Source organism: Limanda limanda, chromosome 23 (assembly GCF_963576545.1).
Source record: "Limanda limanda chromosome 23, fLimLim1.1, whole genome shotgun sequence".
NCBI classification, from domain to species: Eukaryota; Metazoa; Chordata; class Actinopteri; order Pleuronectiformes; family Pleuronectidae; genus Limanda; species Limanda limanda.
This window is the reverse complement of record NC_083658.1, coordinates 3,560,829-3,587,952: the sequence shown is the minus strand read 5'-3', so window position 1 is coordinate 3,587,952 and position 27,124 is coordinate 3,560,829. Positions and strand designations below refer to the sequence as shown.

Below are 27,124 nucleotides of genomic sequence, written 5' to 3'. Positions count from 1 at the left end.
TGATTTAAAAAAGTACTACTACTAATTAGTACTAGTCTGTCTTAATTAGATCCTTTCAAGATTCAAGATTTAAAGATCTTAACTGTCATTATACTAATGTAATTCTGTGATGCACTTTGTAACTGTGTAAGTGTGTAATTGCTATACAAATAAAGGTACTACTACTACTAATGCTGATGATGATGATGATGATGATGATGCTATTAATATAAATATCTTTATTTACATAGCAGTTCTAAAACAAATGTACAAATTGCTTCTCAATTAAAAAACACTTAATTCAAAATAGAAGTTACATAAAAAATCAATAAAAATACAGTCAGAAAAGAATAAATAAAAGAATAAAACAACAACAGTTCAAGCACGACTGACCAGTACAGTAAAAACAACTAGAACTAGTTAAAATCAGGGATTTAGTTATATTATTACCCATATTGCAGACATATGATGATTAGATGGATGAATGGATTTAAGGCATATTGTCATTACCTTGTGTTATTACTAAATAAACACATTTCCTCTCCACAGACACGTGGTACTCCTTCAGTGCATATGGAGATGATCTGTGTTTTCTTCCTCCGGGGTGTTGTGTGCACAGTCTGCGGCACGGTGGCGCTGTGACACCCCTGCAGACGGTGCAGCAGCCCCCCCCGCCTCCACCCCCACCCCCACCATCCCGCCACCCCCCCCCAGCAGCTCAGCAACCCGACACCGGAGACGAGCGGTCCAGACAAGCCTGGAAACGAGGCGTTCCCCGCCGCCCCGCTGTCTGTCTGTCTGCCCCGCGGAGCTCCGAGAGCCACCGAGGACCCGTCGTCTCCTCCCCGGACTAATGCGCTCCATCCCCGGGGAACCAGCACCGCACCTCACCGGCGGTTCTCCTGTGAACCGTTTCTCCTCCGGACCGTGAAATGTGATGGGACGCGACCGACTCCCAGGCTAGCTCCACGGCTAACGCCGTTAGCTCCGGTAGCGGTCCTGCCCGGGCTCCGTGGATCGGGTCTACATGGTGACTTCCGGTCTGTTGTGTGGAGGGATCGGATCTTTTTAATGAAAGTGTGCAGCTGAGGATAGATCAGATATCTGGTTCTTTCTGGGATATTATTCCGCCTCTTTGCCCTAAGTTCCCCGGCTCCAGACGCCCCCCCCACCCCCCTCTGGGGCTGCTAGCATGTTAGCATGTTAGCACGTAGACATGGACGTTGCTCGCTGGCAGATCCGAGAAACGAGTTAGCTGCTCGGTCACTCTCCCCGCGGGTCCCCGCCGGCTGCAGCGGGTAGCCCGGCTCAGTTCACTTTAGTTCGGGTTAGTTAGCGCGAGTTAAACCAACCCCGCTGGACCCGACGACAACAACATCGCAGCGGCGCCGTTTCCCCCTTTTCACTCGAGAAGGAGCGGGTCAGAGAACCGAGCTGAGAGCCGAGTGCTGCCCGGAGGAGCAGCGAGGGAACCCGGACTCCCCCGGACCCACAGCCCGGTGTCCAGCGCCATGGCCGCGGGCCGGATCACCATGAAGTCACTCGCCAAATTCGGCTTCTGCCTGACGATCCTCCTGACCTCCGTGGCTGGTAAGTGGATGATTAAGTAAACTCGTTTATGCCAAATGGGTAAAATGTGCTTCTCATAAAACTGTCCGGGTGTGATCACGTGTCCGGGCAACCTTCCTCATCCCCCCCACCCCAGGTTCACCGGGCCTGGACCAGACTCTGAGGTGGTGTCCATCACTCACACACTTATCTGTCTCCTGCATCTCCTGGTCTGCAGGGTCACACACAGATAGAGCAGCCAGTGCCCCCCCCCCACACCCCCCTGTTTAATCACTCTGTGTACAAAGGCCTGGAAAAACACTGCCAAACATCCCTTCAGTCCCTCTGCTCAGGACTCTGGGCTGAGGCCAGGCTCCACGGAGAGACCTTGAGCAGGAGAAGATAGTGGCTGCACACAGAGATGGAGGAGCAATGCATGCTGGGAGGCAGAGGGGCTGGAATGTGTGGGAAGACAGGGAAGGTATTTAACAAGACGGGTAATTTAGGTGATAGGAGTTCAACGCCAGGGCTCCGGCTGTGGCAGCGTGTGAGAGAAGACGTGCTCGGCCTGGTTTCCTCATCAGAGTGTGTGTGGGCGCGGAGGCCTGTGTCAACACATTATTCTTAATAATGTATAATCATTTCGGTGTTATTGTTGCAGGTCCCCTCCCTTACGTTCATATCAGCATCCCACAACGATAGCTGTCTGAATACCCAGGGCGCATTGCTGCACGCTGATACTGCAGAGGGGCCGTGTCCTGATTTGCAAAAACCACTTTCCTTTAATAGAGTGTTTTTCTTAAATTCCCACTTTATTAAAACAACAACAAGCGAGGACTGTGATTGTCGATGTGGCCTTCCACGAGAGGAGAGGAGAGGAGAGGGGGAGGGAGGGGAGGAGAAGCACTTGAAGGGAAGGTGATCGGAGAGAGTGGATCTCATGAAGTGTCTTCTGAAGAGTTGAGCTTTCAGGCTGTGACGTAGGAACCATTAGAATCAGTGAAACGTAAAGATGTAACTTATCCCCACGGTGGATTCCTCACTGCAGAGACACCACGGCCTGTGGGTACGACACGCAGACGAGTGGTTTAACGACTCCGGTGACTGGCAGCGGATTGACACACTTGCTCAATAATCAGTCAGCACTGGGACGATTAATGGGTACTTAAATGCGAGCGTGCCATGTAAACATCCAATAAATCCAAATCGCAGCGCTTTGCGAAATTAATTCAGGCTGCCGTCAGACTGAGTCGGCGTAATGACTGTAAAGAGACGGGAGTCCGAGCACCGGGTCCACGCCGCCGCTCGGTGGATGCAAAGCAGAGACGCCCCACTGCCTGCTCCCTGGGAGGAGACACGTAATGATGATGAGAGGAAGCAGGCGCTCTAACAGCCGGCAGGAGCTTGTTATCGTCTCTCTGACCCTGCACCATTCCCTTTGCTTTCTCTCTCTCTCTCTCTCGGCTCCTCGAACATCGCTGCCATCCCATCATTCCCTCCCCTGGACTCGCCCATTACCACGGCCGACGTCCTTTTTGAAATTATCGTTCGTTTTATTCCGACGGCGGCGCGTTGAACCTGTTTGCAGCCGAGCTCGGGTCATCGCTTGGCTCCCTGTCCCCTGTGACTAATCGCTGTGTGGGCGTACGCCTGCTGCTCCGAGGTCTGGAGAGGAAGTGCTTCCAAACACGGCACAGGCCGACACACACACACACACAAACACACACACACACACACTACCTGTGGTGTTATCACAGGTAGTCTTACGTCGTGCCTATCGTTTGGGGCTTTTATTTCCCCCAAGTCTTTATCAAGAAACCTTCAATACTGTTTTCACGGTTGTCCCAGGTGAGCTGGAGGTTGGGGGGGTGTAAAGAGGATTAATAAATATACCAAAGCATAATAAGGAATGCTCATTTGTCCCAAAACCCTGACGCTGTGACTCGTACGCCCTGTGCTGTGGCGTTGACAGTCCCACTGCTGGACAGCCGTCTCCGTCCAGCCGCCCCGGGGAGTATAGGGAGGGGGGGGGGGGGCTCTTTGGGTTGTCAGCTCTGCGGTCACATCAGCGGCTCAACAAAAAGTGAAGTTATTGGCTTGAAATTACAAACCCGTGCTTGATGCCTTGGCGTCTGTTTGTCAGCGTAGATTGGAACCAACACAATTTGGTGCAGAGTGCCGTCAGCCCCGGCCTCTCATCATCTGTTCCCGCCCCGGTTGGTTGACGAGGACCAGGATCAAGCAGAATAACTGAAGTGCAGAGGAATTTTCTTTCACTCGCGGGCAAATCGCAGCAGAGATGTTTCAAAAGCAAGGAAAACATTGTCTGTTACAGTTAAGATATATGTCTAATGCACCGTAGGCTGCATCATATTAAGTGTGTTTCCAGGTATTAAATTGATCGTTGATCGTCCAACAACAAGAGGAGCAAAGCTAAATTGATGCCTTAATCTTTTAATTGGATTATTATTCCCTTGATAAATCATTTGGCCTATAAATTATCAGAAAATGCCCTTCGGTATTAATTAATGTCTTGGGATTGTTTTCAGATAATAATGTGGCGTTTTTATTTTCGTGGCCAACGATTGAAAAAGACAGGTTGTATAGAAATAACATTTATGCATCATCTGTGTGATGTTAACGTGTTAACCAAAGCCCAGTGGCCCACTTTATAAACCATTCATAACCATCGCTGCAAGTGCATCATGGTCTTTGTGGTCATGCAGCTTCCTGTTTGGAGGTAAACATAAGGTATCTTATGCTCTGTATTTGCACTATGGGAGAAATGCAATCTAAACGGTAAAGTAAGGAAGAAATTGGCCGGGCTGAAGGATGTAAAAGCACCTAACCGCTTTTGATTCAATAATATTTTTCACTCGGTTGCACATTGTGAGATGTTTCAGGAGATATCCATTATTCCACGAGAGGAGACGACACTGACTGCAGCTAGAAACAGCCCCGTGATTGGTGGAGTGGAGGCGGAGGTGGGAGGCCATTTGGTCTCTAATACAGCCGGACTCGTACTCTATTAGATGGCAAAAAAAAATCAATGTGTGTTCCTCTCGGTACCTTGGGTTGAGGTCTGAACGGAGGTGGAAGCGAAGCGAGCAGATACAATAGGACAGTGTTCACTCGACCTTCTGGTTTGGCAAAAGGGAGAAATTAGGGGATGTTTTAGAAAACAAAAGGTGCAGCCTTGAGATGGTAACTCAGAGTGACAGCCTATGATTAACACCAAGTGTTCTCCTTGACAAGCACAGACAATAAGTCTAGAGTGTGCAATAAATGCTGCTCACAGTATGGACTGATCTGTTTCTGCTGGATAGTTCTTCATTTTCATGGATATAAGTACGAATTGCCAGTGTTTGTTTTTATCTTGTGTCGTAGCTGGGATGATAAATCTGTGACTGTAGCTGCTCTATCTAACGTTTGTGTCCACATCAGAATAAAAGGCAGTGCTATGATTCATTTATTTAAAGAGACAGAACACAAGGGCAGCAGAAGCTTTTATTCTGTAGTCCTTCTGATTTTGGGTCCATTCTTCAGTTCATCCTTCTAAAGAACCTTGTAAACCTCCCGCTTTCATAAAAGCTATACAAATAAACTGTAGGATTATTGCCATTAGTGTATAATTCGATTTTTCTCAGGTTCATCTTTACACTTCGTTTGCAAAAAAATAACCCTGAGTGATAGTAATTTTCAAAATAAAAACACAACAGGAACAAACTACCCTGTCATGTTTGAATTGTGAAACCATCCATAGGATCAGAGCCGTATACATTTGCAGCGTAAAGATGGTTTTGTCTGGTCCAAACTCTGAAACCTGATCCTATTCTCTTTACTATAACCTGAGGAAATAATGAGTCACAATTACTAGGCTGGAATTTTTATATTTGAGCAGTTGCCAAAACATTTGTCTCTTCGTCTGCTTCCTGATAAATTGCTCTACTCATCCTAAAGAGAAGAGGTCATAGTTTGTCATGACGTATCAACGCCAGCTCTCACAGAACCGGTGAAACCTTATCATACCAGACAACCACAGGCCTCCAGTGGAGCGGGTGGGGGGGGGTGCAGTGGAAACCAGCCTGTCAAGCCAGTATGTAACCATCAAGGCTCCTCCGATATTCAACAAGGAAGTGATGTTGTTATAAACACAGCCTGAATTCAGACACGGCCTAAAACCAAACTTTTGCTTGTTCATAAATAATCTGAGATTACACCCCCCCGTGGTGTGATAGCAAAAACCACTTTGGTCTCGATGTGTCATCTGTGTTTTCATCACATATTCAGGAAAGTTGAGGTACAGAGGAGGAGGGGGCCGGGTTTTGGTGTAAATGCAACATGGTCAATAATGGAGGCCTCTGAGCTTTGAGGGCTATAAGCTGCAGGATTAGCATAACTGCACCAGACACAGACAGACACAGACAGAATGGTGGTGTTTCTAGGGGATGGGGGTGGTGGGGTAAGGTTGGCAGACCCAGGGCAACAGATGGGATAGATTAAAGCCCACTTGCCCCCCCCCCCCCCCCCCCACCCCTGCCAATCTTTAAATTCAACCAGGGGACTTTGAAAATTGGGGGTGTCAGCAAATACCCTTGAATCCCATCCATCCCACCCCAGGAACCAGCAGGCACCCAAACAGCAGCAGGCCCGATAAGGCCCCTATCTGCCTCTGATGGCTGCCGGGGGGGGGGGCAGCAGGTTGAGTGGAACCAAAACACAGCCGCTTCACACGGGCTGGTCCGGCCTCTTTGGAGTTGGTGAATGTTTTGGCTGTGTGAACATCCACCAGGCACGACGGATCCTCATCGGCACCGGGGTCTCAGGGTGAGGGGCGTCCGAGTCACCAGCAGCACCCAGAGAGGAGCAGCTCTTTAATTAAAAGGCCTCGTGTTTAATTAACATTACAGAGTGTCTTCATGGCAGTTTAACAGCAGCGGTTGTTGTCGCCCGAGCAGGAGATCACAGCGTGTACAGGACATGAGGCGTGCTCGGGTGCATCCAACACGTTTCAGCCTTTGGTCGAGAGCTGCTCTGCTCTTCTTTTTCTCCCTCCCTCCCTCCCCCACCCACCCCTATCTCTACTCTGTGATGTGAACCCGGAACCAGTTGTGTGGAGAGGACAGGCGACACATCAGTGCACTGGGGGGGGGGGGGTGGGTGTGGGGGGGGGGTTCTAATGGAGTCCCGGGCGGCCGTGTGCTGCAGCGCTCCCGTGGGCCTTGGCAGGAGGAAGGAGAGAGAGCCAGATTAGATCGCTGTTGTTTTTTCGCAGCGAGGCTGAGGGGAAGGAGGTAGTTTTGGGGGGGGGGCGGCGGGAAGGAGGGTGGGTGCACTGAAGGCCAATTGGGGGGGGGGCGGGGATTAGCAAATAACTGGGCCATGGGTAAACACTAAGCAGTGCCCGCCATCGTCCAATGAACAGGCTCGGAACAAAAACTACTCTGAAGCCTTTTGATATGACTACCCCCCCCCCCCAGCCTCTCTCTCCCTCTCTCTCCCTCTCTCTCCCTCTCTCTGCCTCACTCCACTGGCCTTGCCTGCATACTCTGACCCACAATCCAACACTGCAGCTGAAGCCAGGCTCACTCAGCGCGCTCCACAGAGCAGAGCCAGGGACCGGGCCTGTCGCGGCCAATCAGAGATCAGCATCGAAACGAGAAAACACAAAGTTTAGTCACAGAAGCAACAACCCAGTGTTGTGCAGAGCTGCAGACGCACACCGATGAAACCCGACGACAGGAGCACTCCCGCGGTTCAGACTGCAGACGAGTGGAGTCTGGTTCCCGGAGGTTTCAGCTCCATCCCGGGCTGCACTCCTCTCCTCTCTGCTCAGTGTATCGAGCTGCTTAATCCAATAGATACAAGCCAGAGAGTGAATCGGCTCCTGTTCAGGCAAAGAATCATCATCAGGAGGAAATGGGGAATTAAAGAAGCTGCTGTGTGATCACTCTGGGCTCTGCGTTGATCTCATGCACGCTTGTTATGTGCAGCCGTGGCCGCACAATGAAACTCTCACACTGCTGCACGTCAGTCAGTGTGTCATCATGTTATTTCAGTCAGACAGCCGGTCACGGGTTGGAGTCGGGCGGGGGGGGGGGGGTGAAGGGTGAGGGGGGGTGTAGACATGTTTCTTGGCACCGTGCTCAGCCTTAGGTGACACGGGACTGAGTGGAGGATAAAGTTTGAAACTAAAAGCTTATTAACACAATGTTTGACACATACTACACATGTTATAGTGATTATATATATATTATCTCTGTTCATTTGACAATAAGAATCTTGAATCTTATATACAGGGATTGACTTTTTGTGTCGTATTAATGCAGCAAAAGATAGATAGATAGATAGATAGATAGATAGATAGATAGATAGATAGATAGATAGATAGATAGATAGATAGATAGATAGATAGATAGATAGATAGATAGAGTACTTTATTCATCCCCGAAGGGAAATTAAGTTGTCATAGCAGCCGGTATATTTGAATACAACAAAATACAATACAATACAATAAAATAAAAAATATTGAGGTAGAAAGAATAAAAAATAGAAACACAAGATAAATAGGTAGATAAGGTGCAGTGGCAAGATGATGGTAATAGTACTGATGATATGATGGTAATGTTATTGTTAGACAGTATATAAAAATAGTACAGTATATATAGTATATAATATAACATAATATATATGATAGTAATTATACCAATATAATAGCAGTATATAGTAATAATGGCAGTAACAGTAACCTGTAAAAGATTAACTGAAATAACCTTTTCCTTTATGCCAATGAAATGCAAAAGCCAAAAAGTTGTGAATAAAATCTCCAAATCAGTTTCCAGATAGAACGAATGCCCTTTATCTGCCTTTTTTATCATCAAGGTTTTTCATTTCACCCAGTTGAGTTCCAGGGAAAATATTAATAATTGATGTTGTTGTATGGCGAAAGGAGATCCTCTGCTCTATGGATCTATTCTCCCAATCCTGTCTCTGGGTGTTGTCACCGGCTCTGCACTTCCTTCTATTGTTCCTTTATGTTCCTCCTCGACAACTCAAGTCCTCACTTCCACCGCCCCCCCCCCGCCCAATCCCTGGGTTTCAATACTTAGAAAGGAAGCAGATTTTAACAAGATGATTGTTGAGGCCAGTTGTTTGATTGGCCCTTCACCTTGTTTGATCTGGCAGCGATTGAGTATTTAAAAATGTGTGTCCTTGTTGAGTGTGTCAGCCCAGGAAAGAGCTGAGTGTCTCTTGACTTGAAATTTATAATACCCAAAGTCAAAGGCTTTTTGTTGGGTGATCTTCTCGTATGATATTGTATCAAACAAGTTCATGTTCATTTTAGAAAGATAACAGAGTCTGAATCGAGCTATTTGTGCTTTTGTATACTTTCTGGGTGGTATTTAACTTAATCACACAATTTCTGCCAACAGGGGTCTTTCAGTCAGAGGGATAGCAAAAGACAGAGTTTGAAGAAGTTGTGAAATAGCGTTGGATTCTCCCCCATTGTCCTCACTGCAGTGATTCGCTCTCCTCTCCTGTGATTAGATCCAATAAAACACTGAATAAAGCAGCGCTGGGAGAATCAATGCGTTGCACACAGCTCTACAATGAGAGAATTCTTTCACCCATTAGAAATAGTTTGAAAAGAAAAATCAATATCCAGCTGTCGATATTAATTGATTGACGTGACAGACTGTTTCAGTCTGTTATAGATTCGTCAGTGCAAATTTGATTTGTTTTTCAGCATTACCCAAAAAATCTGTTCGTCTCTGCACTGCTTTTTGTCCAGATTTCCTTTTTAAACGCTCCATCAGCGGCCGAACTCTGATCCGAGCAGATCATCCCCCTGTACCCACGGAAAAGATTGATACAATATGAATGAAGTTGTGGCCATTATGGTGGTGCCGGTTTTTGGGAAAGTCTTGGTTCTCTCAAATCAGTTTTCTACATCTTCCAAGCTAAGAGCTAAAGTTTGCTTTGGGCTAAAATGTAAACACTGATGCTTTTTTTGTGTCTTTCATTTCATGGATTTAGTCGGGGTCGTACAAGTTTTTTTAAATGAGGTTTGTTTCGATAGATCGTGGGAATTATATTAGACTCTCTCCACACGTATGATGGCTGATACAGTTCAGCAAATGTATGTGAACTATTTGTTGGTCACTTTAACCCAGAACTTGTTAATGTGCTGAGAGGAAAAAAGGAAAAGCAAAGGATGATCTGCCCCCCCACTGGGAATCTAACCGCTAACCCTGGCAGTGGAGTCGGCAGCTCATTGAAATTCAGTTCCCTCATCAAAATAAAATTCCACCACATAGTTAACCCTCAGCGCGGTGGGCAGAAGAAAGGCCCAACGGGTCGAGGGCGGCCGCGGCCCACGGGTCGAGGGCGGCCGCGGCCCACGGGTCGAGGGCGGCCGCGGCCCACGGGTCGAGGGCGGCCGCGGCCCACGGGTCGAGGGCGGCCGCGGCCCACGGGTCGAGGGCGGCCGCGGCCCACGGGTCGACGGCGGCCGGCTTCATCCGCAGACGGGAGCAGAGGAGGATCGCTGGCTCTGTGCCCGGCAGAGCTACCACTCCACCACCTCACGCTCTGCCCACACAGACGAGCTTGACCTTGGGCAACGCACAGCCGCGCTCATATCCCCCCCCACCCCACAACTCTCCAGAGCAGGCTCTCCACCCTCCATCCCCTTCCCTTCCCGGATGGAGGAAAGGGAGGAGCTGGGAGTAAGGGAAACCAACTGGCACGTCATGTTTCCCTTATCTGAAATTACCCTCAACGCACATCATGTACACACACACACACACAAACACACACACACACTGACGTTGGCGTTAACTATTTCTTCCTGGCGCGGGTCTCTCTCTCTCTCCCTCAGACCATCAAACTGTCCATTCCACAACTGGCTTTTCTCTTCAGAACACAATTTGACATCCTCTGCAGTGCCTCCGTACTTCCTGTAAACCCAACACGGAAAACCAACTCTGACCCTGGGTTTTAGATTATTTCAAGTCGTACAGAACGAGACGAGAGCTGGAACTTGTGAAGTTTTTATGACAGCCTTCTTTATGTTTTAATGAGAGTAGTTTTGCGCCATTAGGTCGACTTCTCCTCCGCGCCTCTATGTGTTGTGTCCTTCAGGCTACTGTTTAAATTGGTATTTGTATTGATCTTCTGGTTTGTGAGAGGCAGCAGAGTTTGCAGTCGACTGTTTTTCATGCGTGAATCCTTCCTGTGTAGACAGACACAGCATCCGTCTGTTCAACGCAGGAGAAATGCACATGGATGTTTTATTTTATCAAATTCGAAAGTGTAAATATGTGTGTATGTACTTGTGGTTGGTTATGTGAAGGCTGATATGAAGGACTTTAAATTAACATCAAGGTCTGGCTGAAAATTTTCATCAAAAATGTGCATAATAAGAGTCACTGTCTCTGTGGAATGAGAAATCAATCCATAGAGATGTGATGAAACAGCACAAATGAATCTATTTTTTCTTCTCGCCTCGCTGCTCATAACCACAACTTCAAAAACCCTCCATCGCCTCTTGTCATCACATTTAACATTCCACACTCGATTCCTTTTTTGTTGTTGTTGAAAACGAGCTTTGACTCCAACCTCCAACCCGTGTCTTGACTCTCCTTCACAGCGGCGCAGGGCGAGGAGAGGGAGTGTGCCTTCACGGACCAGCAGCAGCCGCTGGGGGTCGACCGAGTGGCGGGGGGCGAAGGTCGGGTCTCCCCGGAGAACACAACCATCCGATGTGCCAAGGGCGGCCACTGCTTTGGCCTGTGGGAGAAAAGTCCTCCAGGCGAAGTGCGGCTGGTCAAACAAGGTACCACAGAGTGTCTGCAGTTCTACTTCAAAATGCACAAAGGAGCTGTGAGGTTTTCACCCTGCTCTCTTTTTAGTTTTTAAACTGTGTTATGCTACATGTATAGTGTGTGTAATTGATCAAGTACATGAAACTAATAAGTGATGATTGCCAGGTCATTTCACGAGATACAATGCCAAACATTTGATGGCTCCAGCTTCTCCAGAGCTGGAAGTTGCTGCTCTTCCTCATCTGATCCTTTCTGACACAGTCGGAATGATTCAATAAGAAAACCAAGTGCAGATAAAGTAGTTACTTAGCCCCAGTCGTTAGTTAAACTTTTAAACACAAATATTTCCTTTAATGCAGCTCGACACCACGGCTGGAAAATTGCTCCACGATTAAGTTTTGAGTGCTTAGAAAGAATCCAAATGTCTGTCAGCTCACTGGTTTTCCTGTCGGGGATGTACACACACATGCTATAGTTAAACAGGAAGGATACACAAGTCCCTGGAGCTACAATAAATATCCTCTCCTGTTTACACACTCGGCAGCAGCAGCTCCTTCCAAAGAACAGGAGTACCACTGAGATGATATTAGACATGTCACCGGTTTGTGATTACAACAAAGCATTGAGAGATTTTAGGAAATTTGCATTTGAAAAATAGGGCAGACAAAAATAGTCCTTCCCTTTGCTCCGGGGCTTTAATGTGTCTCTGACGAATGTTTGAACAGCTTGACGTCAATTTCAAAGAACTGGACAATTAAGCTGTGTTTATAAAACTGGCTTCTTAGTTTCTGACAAAAGCGTCATTGGGATATTCTTAGAATTTGTGATATTCTAATTCTGACATTCAGCCAATTCCGACCAATCGTGAGTCAGCGGTGAATCAATCAGGCTGCCCGTGTTTTTACAGCATCACATAACGAATCATTCAGCTGCTAAAATCTAAACATGAGAAGCCCAGTAATGGCACTGACCCCATCGTCACTCAACCTCTGCCCCCCCCCCTGTGGTCAGGATGCTGGACCCACCTCGGGGACGACCAGGCCTGCCGCGACGACCGCTGCGTGGTGACCAACCTCCCCCCGCAGATCCAGAATGGAACGTACCACTTCTGCTGCTGCGGGAGCGACATGTGCAACGTCAACTTCACCGAGGACTTCCCGATGCCCAGCCCCACCACGGCCCAGCCCCTCTGTAAGCACTTCTCTCGTTATGTGACGTTAGATAGACGCTCATCTTGGAGTTTCACTCACCAAGATGACTTTATGATCATGTTTTTCTCCTTCATGGTGATCATCTGACCTGCAGGCCAGATCTCATTCTACACCAGTGCTTTCATGCTTTAGATATTTAAAATGTATTTCTCGAGTAGTCATTTAGTTTAAGCTGACCATTCTTTAAAATACAGAAATGAACCCAAGAGGAATTTTAGGATAATGAGAAGGTTGATTTCTTAGATTTAAAATCTGTGTGGGCTGAGAAATGAATTTAGACTGCTTTTATGATGGTATTACATTCTGCCCTTTTCAAAGTTAAATTGACTCAGAGATGTGTTTTTAGATTCTATAGAAGAGCTAGAAAGTATCTGTTATACAATCGGGGAGTTAAATGTTGAACAAGAGAGAGAATGTAAGACTCGCATGCCCCCACAGTTGTGAACCACAAAGCTATTAGCAGGAAAGAATGAATGGATGTTTGGAATCGTCTGTACCTGCACCTACGTACTGCCACTTTCCCACTCCTGCTCTTCCTCCTCCTCCTCTTCCTCCCCCTCCTCTGCTTAATCATTCAGCCACAAGGTTTAGAACTGAGCCTCCTGATCACCGCCCGTTATAGACACCAACAACTGCCAGGATGAATTGGTTTGCATTCTCATAGCGATTAGCTGATAACATTTTCCAGTCGATCTTATACAGGACAGTGAGTGTGGTGGATTGTCTCTGCAGCGGCGCCCGGCTGTTGTGTGTTTCAGGTTGATAGTGAGTTCTTAGGTGTGAAACAACAAGGCAAGCAGATGTATTGTTAATTGTTCCTTCCTCTTAAGGTTTAGCTGTGAATGAAAGCAATGTGTGTGGTTGAGGTGGGAGGAGGAGGAGGAGGAGGAGGAGGAGGAGGAGGTAGAACAGCGGCGGCAGCAGCTCCTCATCTCTCCTGCCTACACATAAACACAAACACACACTCTACCATCCATGTCGTCTCTCCGCATTCCACGGATTACGAGGCGTCTGCTCTATCTGCCCGTCTGTCTGCGGGCGTGTCGGTGACTGTTCCTCTGAGCAGACGGATGACGAGACCTAGGCAGGAGAAAGTTAGCCGAAAATAACCATTTGGTGTTAGAAGGATAGTTGATTAATCAGTAAGTTTCGAGTTTGAGCTTTTATAACTCCAAATTATTTTTGTTGTTTGTTTGTTTTCGCTCGAGTGTTAAGTCCTGATGTGCCCGGGCAGATTGGTGCCGGTATCATTAGAAGTCGGAGAGGGATTGAGTCACCTGGTTGGAGTGATCTTCAGCCAAGAATCACAGATGACGACTTTTGACGCAATAGTGAACAAAGAGAAATCACAATTAAATCACCCTGTGTGTGTCTTTGACGTCTAGAAACATGTTAAATGTATTTTCTTTCTCCCACCAAGAAGAATTTAAAAGGAAAAGCCACATTTTTCTAATTTAAAGAACATCTCTTGTTTTAGACATAAAATCGTAATCTGGATTGTCAAATAATGAGGATATTAAGAACTAGCATGGCCCTCCTGATTGGATCCACAACAAACTTCAATGCCTTATTCCTTCGGTCATGCTTCACTCTCTTGTTATGAAAATCGGCTGAGTAGTGATTGTGTAATGCTACAAACTAACACACTCACAGGCAAATACATGGAAATACAATGTCCTTATAATCTTACTTAAAGCACTTTGCACATCTTTGACTTGATGTTACTGTGAATATCTAAGATCAGATTTAGCTGGCGATCTAGAAGCAGACAGTATCTTTACTAGTGCGACGCTTGTAAACACCTTCCTCGTGTGTGTCCGGGCATGTCGCCGTGTGTTTTTCAGACGGCCTCCTGTGCAAACCTCCTGTTGATTATACGAACTCCACGACCTTGGCGTTTTACGGGGAGCCATGTCGTCCCCATGTGTGTGTCAGAGTGTGTGCGTGTGCATGCAGGCTCACGCTTACATGTCAGTCAAAGCCAGCCTGAGGCGCTCGGAGCCATCCATTATTGATACCGCTGGTATCTCACGGCAGCACCGGCTTGTTGGCTGATGTAACGGATGCAGGAGAGCGTTTGTGCATGTGTCTGTGCAGCTGCTCTGGACTTCTGCAGAATATAGAGTAGCAGTATACGAGAGGAGGTGTTGGTATATTTATGGTGTGTGTCTCTGTAGAACGGCCCTATAGCTGCTGCAGTCGCATTAATCACGAGTAGCAGACAGATGGAACTGTAGCCACCACCAGCTCACTGCTCCTATCTGCTCCTGCAGCCCGATGGATCCGACCAGCTCGCCCGGGTTCTGCGTCTCTTTTTGTTTCTCCCTCTTTGCTCTCTCCGTTCGCTTCCCACACATCCTCCCTTTCTGTCGCCCTGCGCTGCTTTCCAGTCTGCTGGCCATGCTTCATGCTTGTTGGGCATAATTGATGTTTTTCTTTTCCCTTCATGCGGTTCGCATCACAGCATGCCTGTTCATCTGCAAACACACATCCTGGCATACCCAAGACGCTCAAATGTGCCTGCGCTGTCTACTATTATTGACCCGCTATCTGGGAAGGAAAAGAAATACAACCGGCTGGACTTGCCGGTCGATTCAGAGTCTTCAGTCACGTGCAGAAATTCTTTCAGAGACAGATTCCGACCTAGAAAATGGTTTATATGCTGATAAATTGAGATCTAAAATGCAAAAGTGGTTAAAAACACAAGTAACACACAGTAACAACATGTGTAAACGGAGATAAAAAAGCCAAGAGGCTCCTTGTAAACATACAAACATTCTATTTACATTCAAGGCTACTCACAACACCAACTGTGTTGTTTCCCTGGGGTCCAATAAACTGGTTGCATTATCACATTTTTTACTAACAATCATGAATTTCCAAAGCACAATACAAACAGAACAGGACCCCACAGACGCTAGCAATGAAATTCCAACAATGTGTTCAGAATATAATATAACGTAGGTGAGCCATTGGCTTAGAGGATTTTTTATAATAACCTGGGGAAGATGTTACAGAATCACTAGAGACTGAATTCCACATTCTGGGACTTCAGGCCGTAACTGTTGATTATTCCAAGTTTGCCGGTTGTGTAATGGTGATAAACTCGCAGACGTAGTAAAGACAGAAGGCAAAGTGTTTTAGAAATAACGATATAAACTATAAAAACAAATGTCACATTCACTCATTCACACACAGTTTAACAATCTCTTACCAGCGTCTTATAAATAATGTTTCTACCGAACTTTAATCCTATAACGTCCCCGTTTCAATTGGAACTTACAGACTTCCAGTGACACGAGGGTGTATTTCACATGTGGTGTATTTCACATGTGGTGTATTTCACATGTGGTGTATTTCACATGTGGTGTACACGATGGCATCAGACTTTACAGGTGTACCTAATGAACTGGGAACTTGGGCGTGTGGACGGAAGCTGTGGAACTCTTGCTCATGATCACTAATCAAAGTCCAGCGCACGGATTCAGCCATTTGCGCCTCCTCCGTAAAGGTCCCACTTTGATTTGTGCTTTGTTTCTGATGTGTGTGTGTGTCCCCCCCCCCCCCCCCCCCCCATGTAGACCCCCAAACACTGCGCTACGAAGAGACGGTAATTATCGCCCTGGCAACAGTCTCCGTGATGGCTGTGGTTGCTGTAGCAGCCTTCTTTGGTTACCGCATGATGCACGGTGAGTTGCCATGGTGCCACGCTGTGAGGAAGAGCACACATTCATTATTCAAGGCTGTTTAAATGTTTTTCGGCAGAATTATAATTAATTCAGCGAATGGATTCAGTGCTGATCTTTTGTTTGAATGTATCTTCCGAGTGTTGCTTTCTCCCTGAATGCTGAACAGTTTGTTTCTATGTTTACAGGAGGTGGTAAGCAAGGTCTGCACAACCTGAATATGATGGAGGCGGCTGGCTCCGAGAGTTCTCTGGACCTAGACAATCTCAAACTGCTGGAGGTCAGTGTCCACACTGCTCTGTCTCGCTCCTTTTCTTCCTCCAGCTTGAAATATATTTTGTATCTTTGTGCTCAACAGTCCTCTGTTAATCAACTGACTCATTTTGTCTTCTGGCCAAGGAAAAAGACAAATAAAGCCCCATTCCAACCGCTCTAAGAACCCACTAACACTAACATCTGCCCTTTGTCTGCAATGGGAAAGGATAGAATTGGGTTTATCTCCAGGGTCAAATGACTCTGCAGTAAACGCAGGTTGTTTTCTTTTGCTCCGGCTTCGATCGGCAGTGATGGAATCGCTAATTTCTTCTTTATTTTGGGAGTCTAGACGCTGCACTTACTTTGCAATGGACCTTTTTTTAAGCAGTACATTACTGCTTGTTAGTGTTACAACTAGTGATGTACATATAGTTATGTGAAAGTGGCTTTAAGTCATCCAAAAAGTAAGGCCCAGGGCTGATTACATCTTTTATTCCTCGAAATCCTGTGGCCTCTCCTGCTGTTAGCACATGATAGCTTGTATCATCGCTGCAGGCTCGTCATGTTCTCACCGGCTGCAGCAGCTCCACACACAGGGGGTGTAGTGTGTCATGGAGGGATACAGGAGTTACAAACAGAAAGGAGAAACCAAAGGCACACGGGCAGAAAACTCACCCAAAATACATCGGGGTCTACGGTTACGTTTGTCGTTTTCAATGTGACTTTATCCCCCGGCCGAGGCAGGACGCATTAAGTGACAGATCCGGGCGCACCGAAATAGGAATCTGCTTACCCTGATACGGGATCCTGACAACCCGATATGGAAGTGGTGGAGCTCAAGTTGTGATGGGAAGTCAATGGAGTGGGGATGATTTTCAGCCCCGATGGCAGTGAAGCAGAGATTCAAAGACAAACAGGAGAAATAAACGCTGCCGCAGGAGATTGAACTTTACCACAACAAAAACTTTCTTTCAGTTATTACAGATCAATCTGCCTTTGTACAAGGTGATCTATTCTCTGCAGTTGCAAGACTCAAATCAATAAAAGTTTATACAAGCGAATTCAATAGAAGAATGTGTGGTATTTTTCAATCTAGGTCTTATTCTTACAACAGTGTCCATGTGGATTATAAGTCAAGCTTCGCACTCGACACGTCTGTGGGAGAGATTTGTGAAATGCAACAGTGGCAACACAATCTGTGTGAGGACAAAGTGTACATTTTAGTGAAATGTAAACAGATGTAAATGGCTCCTTTAGAAATGTTCAGAAGAACGGCTTGTAAAGACTTTTTGCAGCCACTTCAGACTCAGTTTAATTTCGCCCTCTTTCGCTTGTAGGTGACCTCGAGTTCTGAGATATCTTGAGTTTGTTTTGCACACACAGCGAGTTTCAAATCTAGCCTCTGATCTTCAGTGATAGTCAAGTCAGGTGGCCTTGTGAGGGCGGATCCAAAAAGCTTCAGCTTGTTGTTAATGGTGGATGTTGAATTCCTCTTCGGATCATCGTCCTGGTTTGGAGAGCAGGGCAGCCTCTCCCCCCCCCCCCCCCCCCCCCCCCATCTTCAATGTACGGATACAGACGAAATCCCATCTCCTCTCTATTAATGCAACAATATTCTCACAATGTGATTGCTGCCCTGACTCATTTCTACAAAACAATCACACACAGCCCAACATGAATTGATGCAGAAACACTGGGTGATATTCTGTGAGCGCAATTCTAGTTTCCATTAAATTCAGGCAAAAATGAAACGATGCAAAGAGACCGAAGAGGAAAACAATGCAACTCTGGCAAAGAATAAAACCTTTATTTTCCAAAAAATAAGAGTGGTGTTGAGGCAGGGAGTGCGTGTCCGCTCGTACACGTTGATATTGCACAGCATGACACATTTTATTAGACCCATCTCGCACATCGTGACATTCAAACTTCCAGGCCTGTCGAGCTGTTTGGAGGAGACTCAAATCGACGGCAACGCATGGTCTGACACGAGGAAATGATTTCAAGGATTTACGGGCAGCTGAAGGTTTTAAGGGGCACCGCTTGCCCGGATATTGCTTTTCCCCAAATCACCAAAATGAACACATTTATACCACCTCATCTTTTTAAAACAGCCAAACTGCTCCACGTAGGTTTCCTACCCAGGATCAGAGATCTGTCCTTTCAGTTACACAACAGAAACATTTCCGACAACATGTTGTCTTATCTGTCGCATGCAAGTTTTCAAGTCCCTGCAAGTTCCTTTTCATCCTCAAACAAGGCGAAGACAGTGACAGGAAGGCAGGAAAGGGCCTAAGAGCTGTGGTATGCTTTCAAAAAAAGGGCTGGTGTGAATATTAGCTACACATCTGAAATGCGAAGGGCGTTGTTTGATGTGTTCTACGTGAGACACTGCACGACTCTGAAAACGAGGCGTCTGCTCGAATCCTGAGGAGACGGAGCGACACTGACGCTAATGATCCAGCTACAGAGACGACAGAGATGTTTCCTTCTCTCTTCACATCTATTGAGTGCGTTTCAGACCAGAGCGGAGAGAGCGATGTCCTCTCGGGCAGGACGTGTATTCAGAACGCCGTCCTTGTGCCTTATCGAATGCAGGCGCACGTTCTTTCACATCACACTGGCTGCAGCGGGACGCGGGGGGAGGGGAGGTGCCAGCGAGAGCGACTCGCAGACAAAACAGCCGTCCGGTCCTTTCACTGTGTGTTTTACAGCCGGACGTGCGGGTGCGAGTCACACAGATACAAGCGCACTCCCGGATTCAGGTCTTGCTCCCTTGCAGACGACTTTTCGAGCAGAATGTTTCGACCCGAACGTCACGCTGTGCTCGGCTAATTCAGGACGCTAATTGAATGATTTGGAACTGACTTAATGCCATTTGAACTGTTTAACCCTGCTGTTTGCCTGCTGTTTGTAATTTAGTTTATTCCCTCGCTCCCGGCTCGTTTGTCTTTATTTATGTTTGTACCACTCCTTCTTTTGCTTCTTTTAATCTGTGAAACAATCTGTCTGTGTTCAAGTAGCCCGAGGGAACAGAATCATTACTTTGTTATGGATGTTTTTACGAGACAAGCAAGTGCTAAAGGTCCAGAACCAGAAGGAAGTGTGTTAATGGTCTCCTCCTCCTCCTCCTCCTCCTCCTCCCTTCAGCTGATTGGACGTGGCAGGTACGGGACAGTGTACTGTGGCGCTCTGGACGAGCGGCCGGTCGCCGTGAAGGTTTTCACCGCGGCCAACCGGCAGAACTTCCTGAACGAATGCTCCATCTATCGGCTGCCGCTGCTGGAGCACGACAACATCGCTCGCTTTGTGGCGGCAGATGAGCGCACCGGCCTGGAAGGACGCACAGAGTACCTGCTGGTCATGGACTACTACCCACATGTGAGTCCTCGGCGTGCTGCAGCCCCCCCCCCTCGCTCCACTTGCAGATAATCAGTTGCCGGAGCTCTTTTCATCCTTGTTCCTGCAATATTTCAAACTTATCCTTCACAAAACGGGAAATGGCCACGGTGCCGTGTCGTCTCGTGACTGATTATCATCGGTGTCTGATGCGTCTGTAGGGAAATGCTGCGTCAGCGTTATCAGTAATCGAATCCAGCTCTGACGCTGCTGCAGGAGAGCGAGCAGAGATCACTGAGTTTACATGACACACTGTGTGTTAAGTGTATATTTTAAATGTGCTGTCAGGGCAGCAGCCATTGCAATGTGGCAGAAATATCAGTTTTATTAAATATCAAGTCTGAAACCATTTGATTTCTCAGCGTATCGGCTAGAAAATGAAAAACGTCCTCCATAAATATCCCAGAGCCCAAGATGACATCTCGTTTGATCAACAGCCCAAAGACTATTCATTCACAACAATATAAAAGAAAAACTGTTAACATTTATCATGGGTGTTGTATAACGGACTAAATAAATTATCAAAATGAATCGCGACTTGTCTTAACAATTGATCAAATGCCCTTTCTGCACTGAAGAGCTACACGTCACCCTTCTCCTGCTCCTGCAGTTTACAGAACTGAAAAAAAAGCACAGACAGACAGAGCAGGATCATCATAAATAACAAGTATAATCATCTCAGCTTTTTCCAACGAGAAATAAACTTGCAGCTGACAGCGGCATGGAGGAACTCTTCGATGTTAAAATGGCTGTACCTCAGAACTGAATATGTTTGCTCTCCAAGCCTTCAGCCTCATAATTACCCCGGCCAGCCCATGAAAGGAGCCTATTATGCGTCGTAACCATTACTCTAATACACATTGTCATGGGAACGCAGTGCAAGCCAGGCCAGGGGACTGGGACACATAATGCATTCAAGTAAACAACGATATAATTTATTTAAAACGACCAGATCTAATGTAATTCTCTTTAGTAGCGGATCCGCAAATTGCCTTGTGATGGTTTCTGAGGATAAACAGTAAGTGTATGCACATGTATCTGTATACATTTGTTTAGTTTGTGTGTCAGGGCCCAGTCAATGATCCTGTCTGATGGAAGTAACTGAGCAAGTAAATGATTCAGAAGCAGTAGGATTTCTGCTAAACATTTCTGCAAACGTGTTGATGCTCCTCCAGGGTTTGAAATGAGCATCACAGCACAGGTTGTTGTTTTTCCACTCAGAAATCGACAGGAAAGAAGTCAAACAGATCTGCTCTCAGATGAAGTTATGTCCTGAAGTTATCCGTCACATATTTTGCGAACTGAGCTGCAATTCTCTCATCCTCTGATACTCGTCTGACAATGTAACCGTGTTTGGCTGCTCCCCAAAATTCTTGTCCGGTTGGACGTCTGTCCACAGCTGCCGCCCGTCAGCTGACTGGGTTACTGTAGCGAGTTGATTCCTCTTTGACTCACATTCTTCTCACCATAATTGTTTTCTCCGAGAGTTGATCTCAAAATGTGTTTTTTCGTAAGCTCATGATACGTGACAGATGACAAATCCAGGTAGACCTGATGTTACCGACCCGCTCTGCACTGCACCTTTAATCTTTCATTTTACTCTCATTATGTGTAGTTTAGTAGTGTATATATTTTGATCTTTCTTTTTTATTGTGCTTCGGCACTGTTATTTAAATTCTGTTTTTCTCTTTTACTGCTGTAACAAGTGAATTTCCCCGTTGTGTGGATAAATAAAGAAATCTAATCTAATCTAATCTAATCACCAGTTAAACCTTGACCTCATATGACATCATCAACATCTTTGTGACAAGTTCTCACGCCATCATTTCACATTTAATGTTTTTCCTCCAAAAGCATCACAACTCAGGGCTGGTCCTAGGTCTTTGCTGGCAGTGAAATATTATATTATATATATAAGCTCAACCAATTTTCCCTTTTATAAGTGAGACCTGATGCAGAGTGTTGTTGCTGTTATTCCATATTCTTGTGCGTCTCTCTTATCTCTCATCTCCTTCCCCCATGTCTTCCTCAGGGCTCACTGAACCGCTACCTGGGCATCCAGACCAGCGACTGGATCAGCAGCTGCCGGCTCGCCCACTCCGTCACCCGGGGCCTAGCGTACCTGCACACGGAGCTCTTCAAAGGAGGTGAGCTGGAGGACGCCATGGAAACAAAAAGCTGAAGAACTGAGCGTTATTTGTGAGATTTAGTTAGCTGAGATTATTTGGAGAGGCTTTAAAGAGTGTGTGAGTGTATTACTCGCCCTATCCCGTCTCACTGCCTCGCTGAGCCTCCTTACGAGCTGCACACTGCAGCTCCACGTGGGTCTGTTTGGCTTGGAGCACCTCACGTCCCTGCGTTTCGACAAACACACACTCGCACACACTGCGTCCACGCCCAGCCGTGAGTATTTATAGACTGGCCTCAAGCTAGGCCCGGAGAGAGTGAAAAACGAAGAGAGGGACAAAGCCGGGGGAAGGAAGGCGAGATAGGGATTCAGATTGCGTGTGAATACTCCTGCGTCTCTGTGAAACGCGTCTGCGGACGGAGAAGTGACAACTGAACCCAACCTCCACTGTTCGTTTTCTTTTCACTTCACCGCAGCTCAGGCTCAGCGCCGGCACGCGGCCCTGCTCCTGCTTTCCCTTCATCAGGACAGATACACATCAAACAGGCTCAGAAGAGTGTACGACATAACACGCTGAAGGAAGAGGGATTATTCTGTATACAAGCGTGTCCATTAAAATCACGGGTCTCCATCTCCCAACTTCCTCTCCTGCTAGTTTAAAGTGAGGGACGGAGTGTGGAAGTGACGGAGGAGAGAGAGAGGGGGGGGGGGGGTGGTGTTTGTTAGCCCTGCGTGTCGCTGCTAACAGCAGAATCTCTCGGGCTTTGGTACAGCCGCCATCCTCCCCCACTCTTCCTGCACATCAGTGGCAGAAAACTGTGGCGACTGCCTCAACTTCCAGACGCCCTCCCCCACTGCACCCTCTGCTGGACGATAAAATACTGCAGGCGGAGGCCACAGTGATATGGTCTTAATCCCATTGTTACAGATTAGATTAGTGGGTTTAGAGTGTCTGTTGACAATTCAGCTTCATTGTGGGGAACAATGAGTAATGAGGGAGAATGGAAAGCAATATGAGGATTTTCTGGATGTTATCATTCATTAGCAAACACCACAAAACGGCCTTGATGCCCTGTAGGGAACATTTTGGGCTTAAATGTTTAATTTATGATAGATTAGCCCACTTGTTGTTTCCTGCGTCTTCTCCTGATCAATCTCTCTTCTCCTTTCTTCATCCATCAAGACTTGTACAAGCCGGCGGTGTCCCACAGGGACCTGAACAGCCGGAACATCCTGGTGAAAATGGACGGCACATGCGTCATCATCGATTTCGGCCTGTCCATGAAGCTGACTGGAAACAGGCCGGCGCGTCACGGCGAGGAGGAGAACACGGCTATAAGTGAGGTGAGTGTACCACAGTGTGAGGTTGAAATCACAGAGAAGCCTGTGTGTCCTCTGGTCCTCACCAAAGCAAGACAGCGCAGGAGGACAGCTTGTTTTGGGTCTGCAGTGTCTTAACACCTCCAGTTATTCTGCCTGGCTCCAGGTCGGGACAATCCGCTACATGGCCCCCGAGGTGCTGGAGGGAGCGGTGAACCTGAGGGACTGCGAGTCGGCGCTGAAGCAGGTGGACATGTACGCCCTGGGCCTGGTCTACTGGGAGACCTTCATGAGATGCACTGACCTTTTCCCCGGTGAGAACGACAGACACAAGCTGTTTGGAGTCGATTTGGTTGCCTGTAACACACATGCATCACGTATTTACGACCGTCATTATCACAAACAACACACGACTGAGCCTCTCCCACGCCACGTCCAGCAGGCTGCAAAAAACAGGCTTCCAGCAGACAGAAGCGTTTGTTTATTGAGAATAAAAATGCACATTCAGGAACAAAAAAATCAATATTTCTGCTGCATGGAAAGATATCTAATTCGCCTCCTTCCTCTCCCCATCCTGCCCTGCCTCCAGGAGAGTCTGTGCCGGAGTACCAGATGGCGTTCCAGGCAGAGGCAGGGAACCACCCAACGTTTGAGGACATGCAGGTCCTGGTATCCAGGGAGAAGCAACGGCCCAAATTCCCTGAGGCCTGGAAAGAAAACAGTTTGGTAAATGTGTGTGAGAGAGAGAGAGAAAGAGGAGTTGAAGATAACAGTCAGCAGATTGTGCAGTTTGAAGCCCTGGATTGAAATGTCCTTTAACACTGCGTCTCTCGCCAGGCCGTCCGCTCCCTGAAGGAGACGATGGAGGACTGCTGGGACCAGGACGCCGAGGCCCGCCTCACCGCCCAGTGTGCCGAGGAGCGACTGGCAGAGCTGCTCCTCATATGGGACCGCTCCAAGTCTGTGAGCCCCACCCTCAACCCCATGTCCACCACTCTGCACAACGAGAGGTAAACACACATCTGCTCCTGCGGCGACGCTTCGTTCATCATTCCAAGGTTTCATGTTTCTGATAGTTTTTTTTGGTTTGTTTTTCAGAAATCGTATGACGCCAAAGTCCGGCCCGTACGCAGACCACCCATCCACCTACATCGAAGAGAATGAGGGTGTGGCCAAGAACACGCAGACCGACACCACTGGCTCTTTGAGCGGCCGAGCCGTGGCCGGGACCGGGGAGAGAAACAGGAACTCCATCAATCAGGAGCGCCAGCAGCAAGCCAACGCCCGTCTGCCCAGCCCGGAGGGCAGCAGCACCAGCATGGGTCTGAGAGGAAGCCCCTCAGCCTCCACCACCACCACCACCATCATCTCTGAGACCGAGGGGCCGGCAGGGGTCCCCACAGTCCCTGTCTGCCTCCACCTGACACAGGAAGACCTGGAGACCACCAAGCTGGACCCGAAAGAGGTGGACAAGAACCTGAAGGAGAGCTCGGACGAGAATCTGATGGAGCACTCGCAGAAGCAGTTCTGCTCACCGGACCCACTGAGCCCCGGGAGCTCCAGCCTTCTTTACCCTCTCATCAAGATGGCGACTGAGGCCTCGGGCACGTCAGACACTGCTGCCCCCATGCCCACCACCATCTTCCCCCTGCCTAAACAGCAGAACCTGCCCAAGAGGCCGTCCAGCCTGCCCCTGCGCACCAAGCCCACCAAGAAGGAGTCGTCGTCGTCTTCTCTCAGGTTCAAGTTCGGACGCTCCGGGAAGTCCAACCTGCGGCAGGTGGAGGCAGCAAAGCTGAACATTGGTGCAGTAACAGGCACAAACACAAGTGTGGAGGCTCATCGGGGCCCGGGCACCAACAACATACCCGCCCTGCGAGACACGCATGTCAACGGCAGCGCTAACGGCGCCGCCAATGGTCATGCCAGCTCCTCCATGGCTGCAGGCGGAGCGACCGGTTACGGAGGATCCGGCGTAACTCAGAACGGCTCCGGAGTCCTGCGGTCGGACGACAGCCGCCTGAGCCTCGGGGTCATCACCGCCAGCCCCGACGAACACGAGCCGCTTCTGAGCCGAGAGCGAGAGCAGCCGGACCTGAGAGACGCCTCCTCCAGCGCCGCCGCCCTCCGCTCCGCGCGGCCCAACACCAACAACAACAACAGCAACACCGGCCAGGGCCAGGGGGAAGGTGAGAGCGGAGGAGAGAGCGACGGAGGGGAGGAGGGCGGGAGCGGAGAAGGAGGAAGCAGGGAAACCACGGGGCCCCAAGGAGACAGCTTGGGCTCCGGGCCTGTTGCCGTGGAGACAGCACCTGTCATCATGAGAGGAGAGGCCCTGCTCAGGCAGCCCAGGGCCCGCAGGCCGGAGAGACCCAACTCCCTGGACCTGTCCTTCACCACACAGGACCTGGCCTCACTAGGTGACTCCACACACCCACACCTCCAGACAGCAGCACATGTCTAACAGCAGCTCAGGACACTTACCTGCTCCTCACATGACTGCTATCACTTTATGTTTCATGTACCCTGGTGTGAAAAGTGGCCCCAGGTCACTGATCTCTGTTCCTTCCTGTTTTCCAGAAGCAGGCTTGTTACAGCCGGACGGAGCCTTGGGCACAGGCGATAAGATTAAGAAGCGCGTCAAAACACCTTATTCTCTGAAGAAGTGGCGGCCCACCACGTGGGTCATCTCCACAGACACCAGGGGGCCGGAGGTCAACAACAACGGCTCGGCCCACGGTCAAGGCCACGGTCAGAACCGGCCCAAGTCCAGCTCGGCTATCTACCTGCGGGGGGGGAGCTTGGCCAGCGAGCCCAGCGACACGCATGTGTGAACTCGGACCCTCTGACAATACTGAAAGAAAAAAAAAAGAACAAACAGAGCGGTTTGGTTTCTCTCTGTTGAGCCGCGGGCTCTGAATCAGCAAGAGGAAGCTATGGAGTGCAGAGTGGAGTCTGATCGTGTACAGTAATTAGGTTTGTCTCGCTCCCGTGTGTCTTTCTAATGATGGCATTGCTTTAAATGGAATCCAGCTATGCAGCCTTCTCATCCGCTTCTGTTCCTGCGTTTTTATTAATCTCCATCTTTGTCAGTTTGTGTCATGTTTCGTCCTCATGAGCATAGCAATGTTTTGAACGGATTTTCTTTCCCTCTTTCTCTCTATGTGCACTTTGAACCGATTAAAATCAGTGTTTAGAAATCCTGTCTGTTGCGACCACACCAAGAAGTGGTCTTTAAACTTAAACAAGGCGATGACAAACAATCAACCCGTTGAGCGCTCTCTCTCTCTCTCTCTCTCTCTCTCTCTCTCTCTCTCTCTCTCTCTCTCTCTCTCTCTCTCTCTCTCTCTCTCTCTCTCTCTCTCTCTCTCTCTCTCTCTCTCTCTCTCTCTCTCATACTTTTGCTGTAACGAGAGTGGGCTCAGTAAATGAGTGACGGTCTTAAAAGACAAAACACACTACTTTAACTTTTTTTAATATTAATTTCCTTGATATGTATGCAATACCAATTTTTGTCCTCTTTGACTGTCTCCATTTGTTTTGTATCATAATTTTTACTTGTGCAATAGGATGTAGCTTTTAGATGCTTTCAATGTTTTATTGCTTCCATTACTTTGGTTTTTATCCCGTGGTTATTTTAATATGTTTAATCTCTGTTGCACTTATGAATAGTCACAATCGTTTATTTGCAAACAATCCACCAGACACTAATACTCGAGAGGAGAAAATGGACGACAATCCTCTTCTCTTTCTCCGGACTCTCCTTAGGGGGCA

The 27,124-nt window shown here is 47.9% G+C and overlaps 1 protein-coding gene across 2 annotated transcripts; it reads left to right on the top strand.

The window, feature by feature from the left end:
- Positions 1 to 724: 724 nt before the first annotated feature.
- Positions 725 to 26,675, top strand: LOC132996638 (bone morphogenetic protein receptor type-2-like). Of its 2 annotated transcripts, none has more exons than XM_061066955.1 (13): positions 725 to 1,569; positions 11,180 to 11,365; positions 12,366 to 12,545; positions 16,147 to 16,254; positions 16,440 to 16,531; positions 19,654 to 19,884; positions 21,935 to 22,049; positions 23,214 to 23,374; positions 23,517 to 23,664; positions 23,940 to 24,076; positions 24,188 to 24,360; positions 24,449 to 25,770; positions 25,934 to 26,675. In XM_061066955.1, the coding sequence occupies exons 1-13, from the start codon at positions 1,491 to 1,493 to the stop codon at positions 26,182 to 26,184; spliced, it is 3,183 nt and encodes a 1,060-aa protein (XP_060922938.1). In that variant the 5' UTR covers positions 725 to 1,490; the 3' UTR covers positions 26,185 to 26,675. The 2 variants fall into 2 exon arrangements, with proteins under 2 accessions (XP_060922938.1, XP_060922937.1); XM_061066954.1 differs by having other exon boundaries at positions 25,931 to 26,675.
- The last annotated feature ends 449 nt before the right edge of the window (positions 26,676 to 27,124 follow it).

Excerpts from the sequence above, each read along its gene's own strand:
- LOC132996638 (XM_061066954.1), top strand. The coding sequence starts at position 1,491 with ATGGCCGCGGGCCGGATCACCATGAAGTCACTCGCCAAATTCGGCTTC. Across the intron at positions 19,885-21,934 it reads TCATGGACTACTACCCACAT|GGCTCACTGAACCGCTACCT; the intron begins GTGAGTCCTCGG and ends TGTCTTCCTCAG. Across the intron at positions 23,665-23,939 it reads ATGCACTGACCTTTTCCCCG|GAGAGTCTGTGCCGGAGTAC; the intron begins GTGAGAACGACA and ends CCCTGCCTCCAG.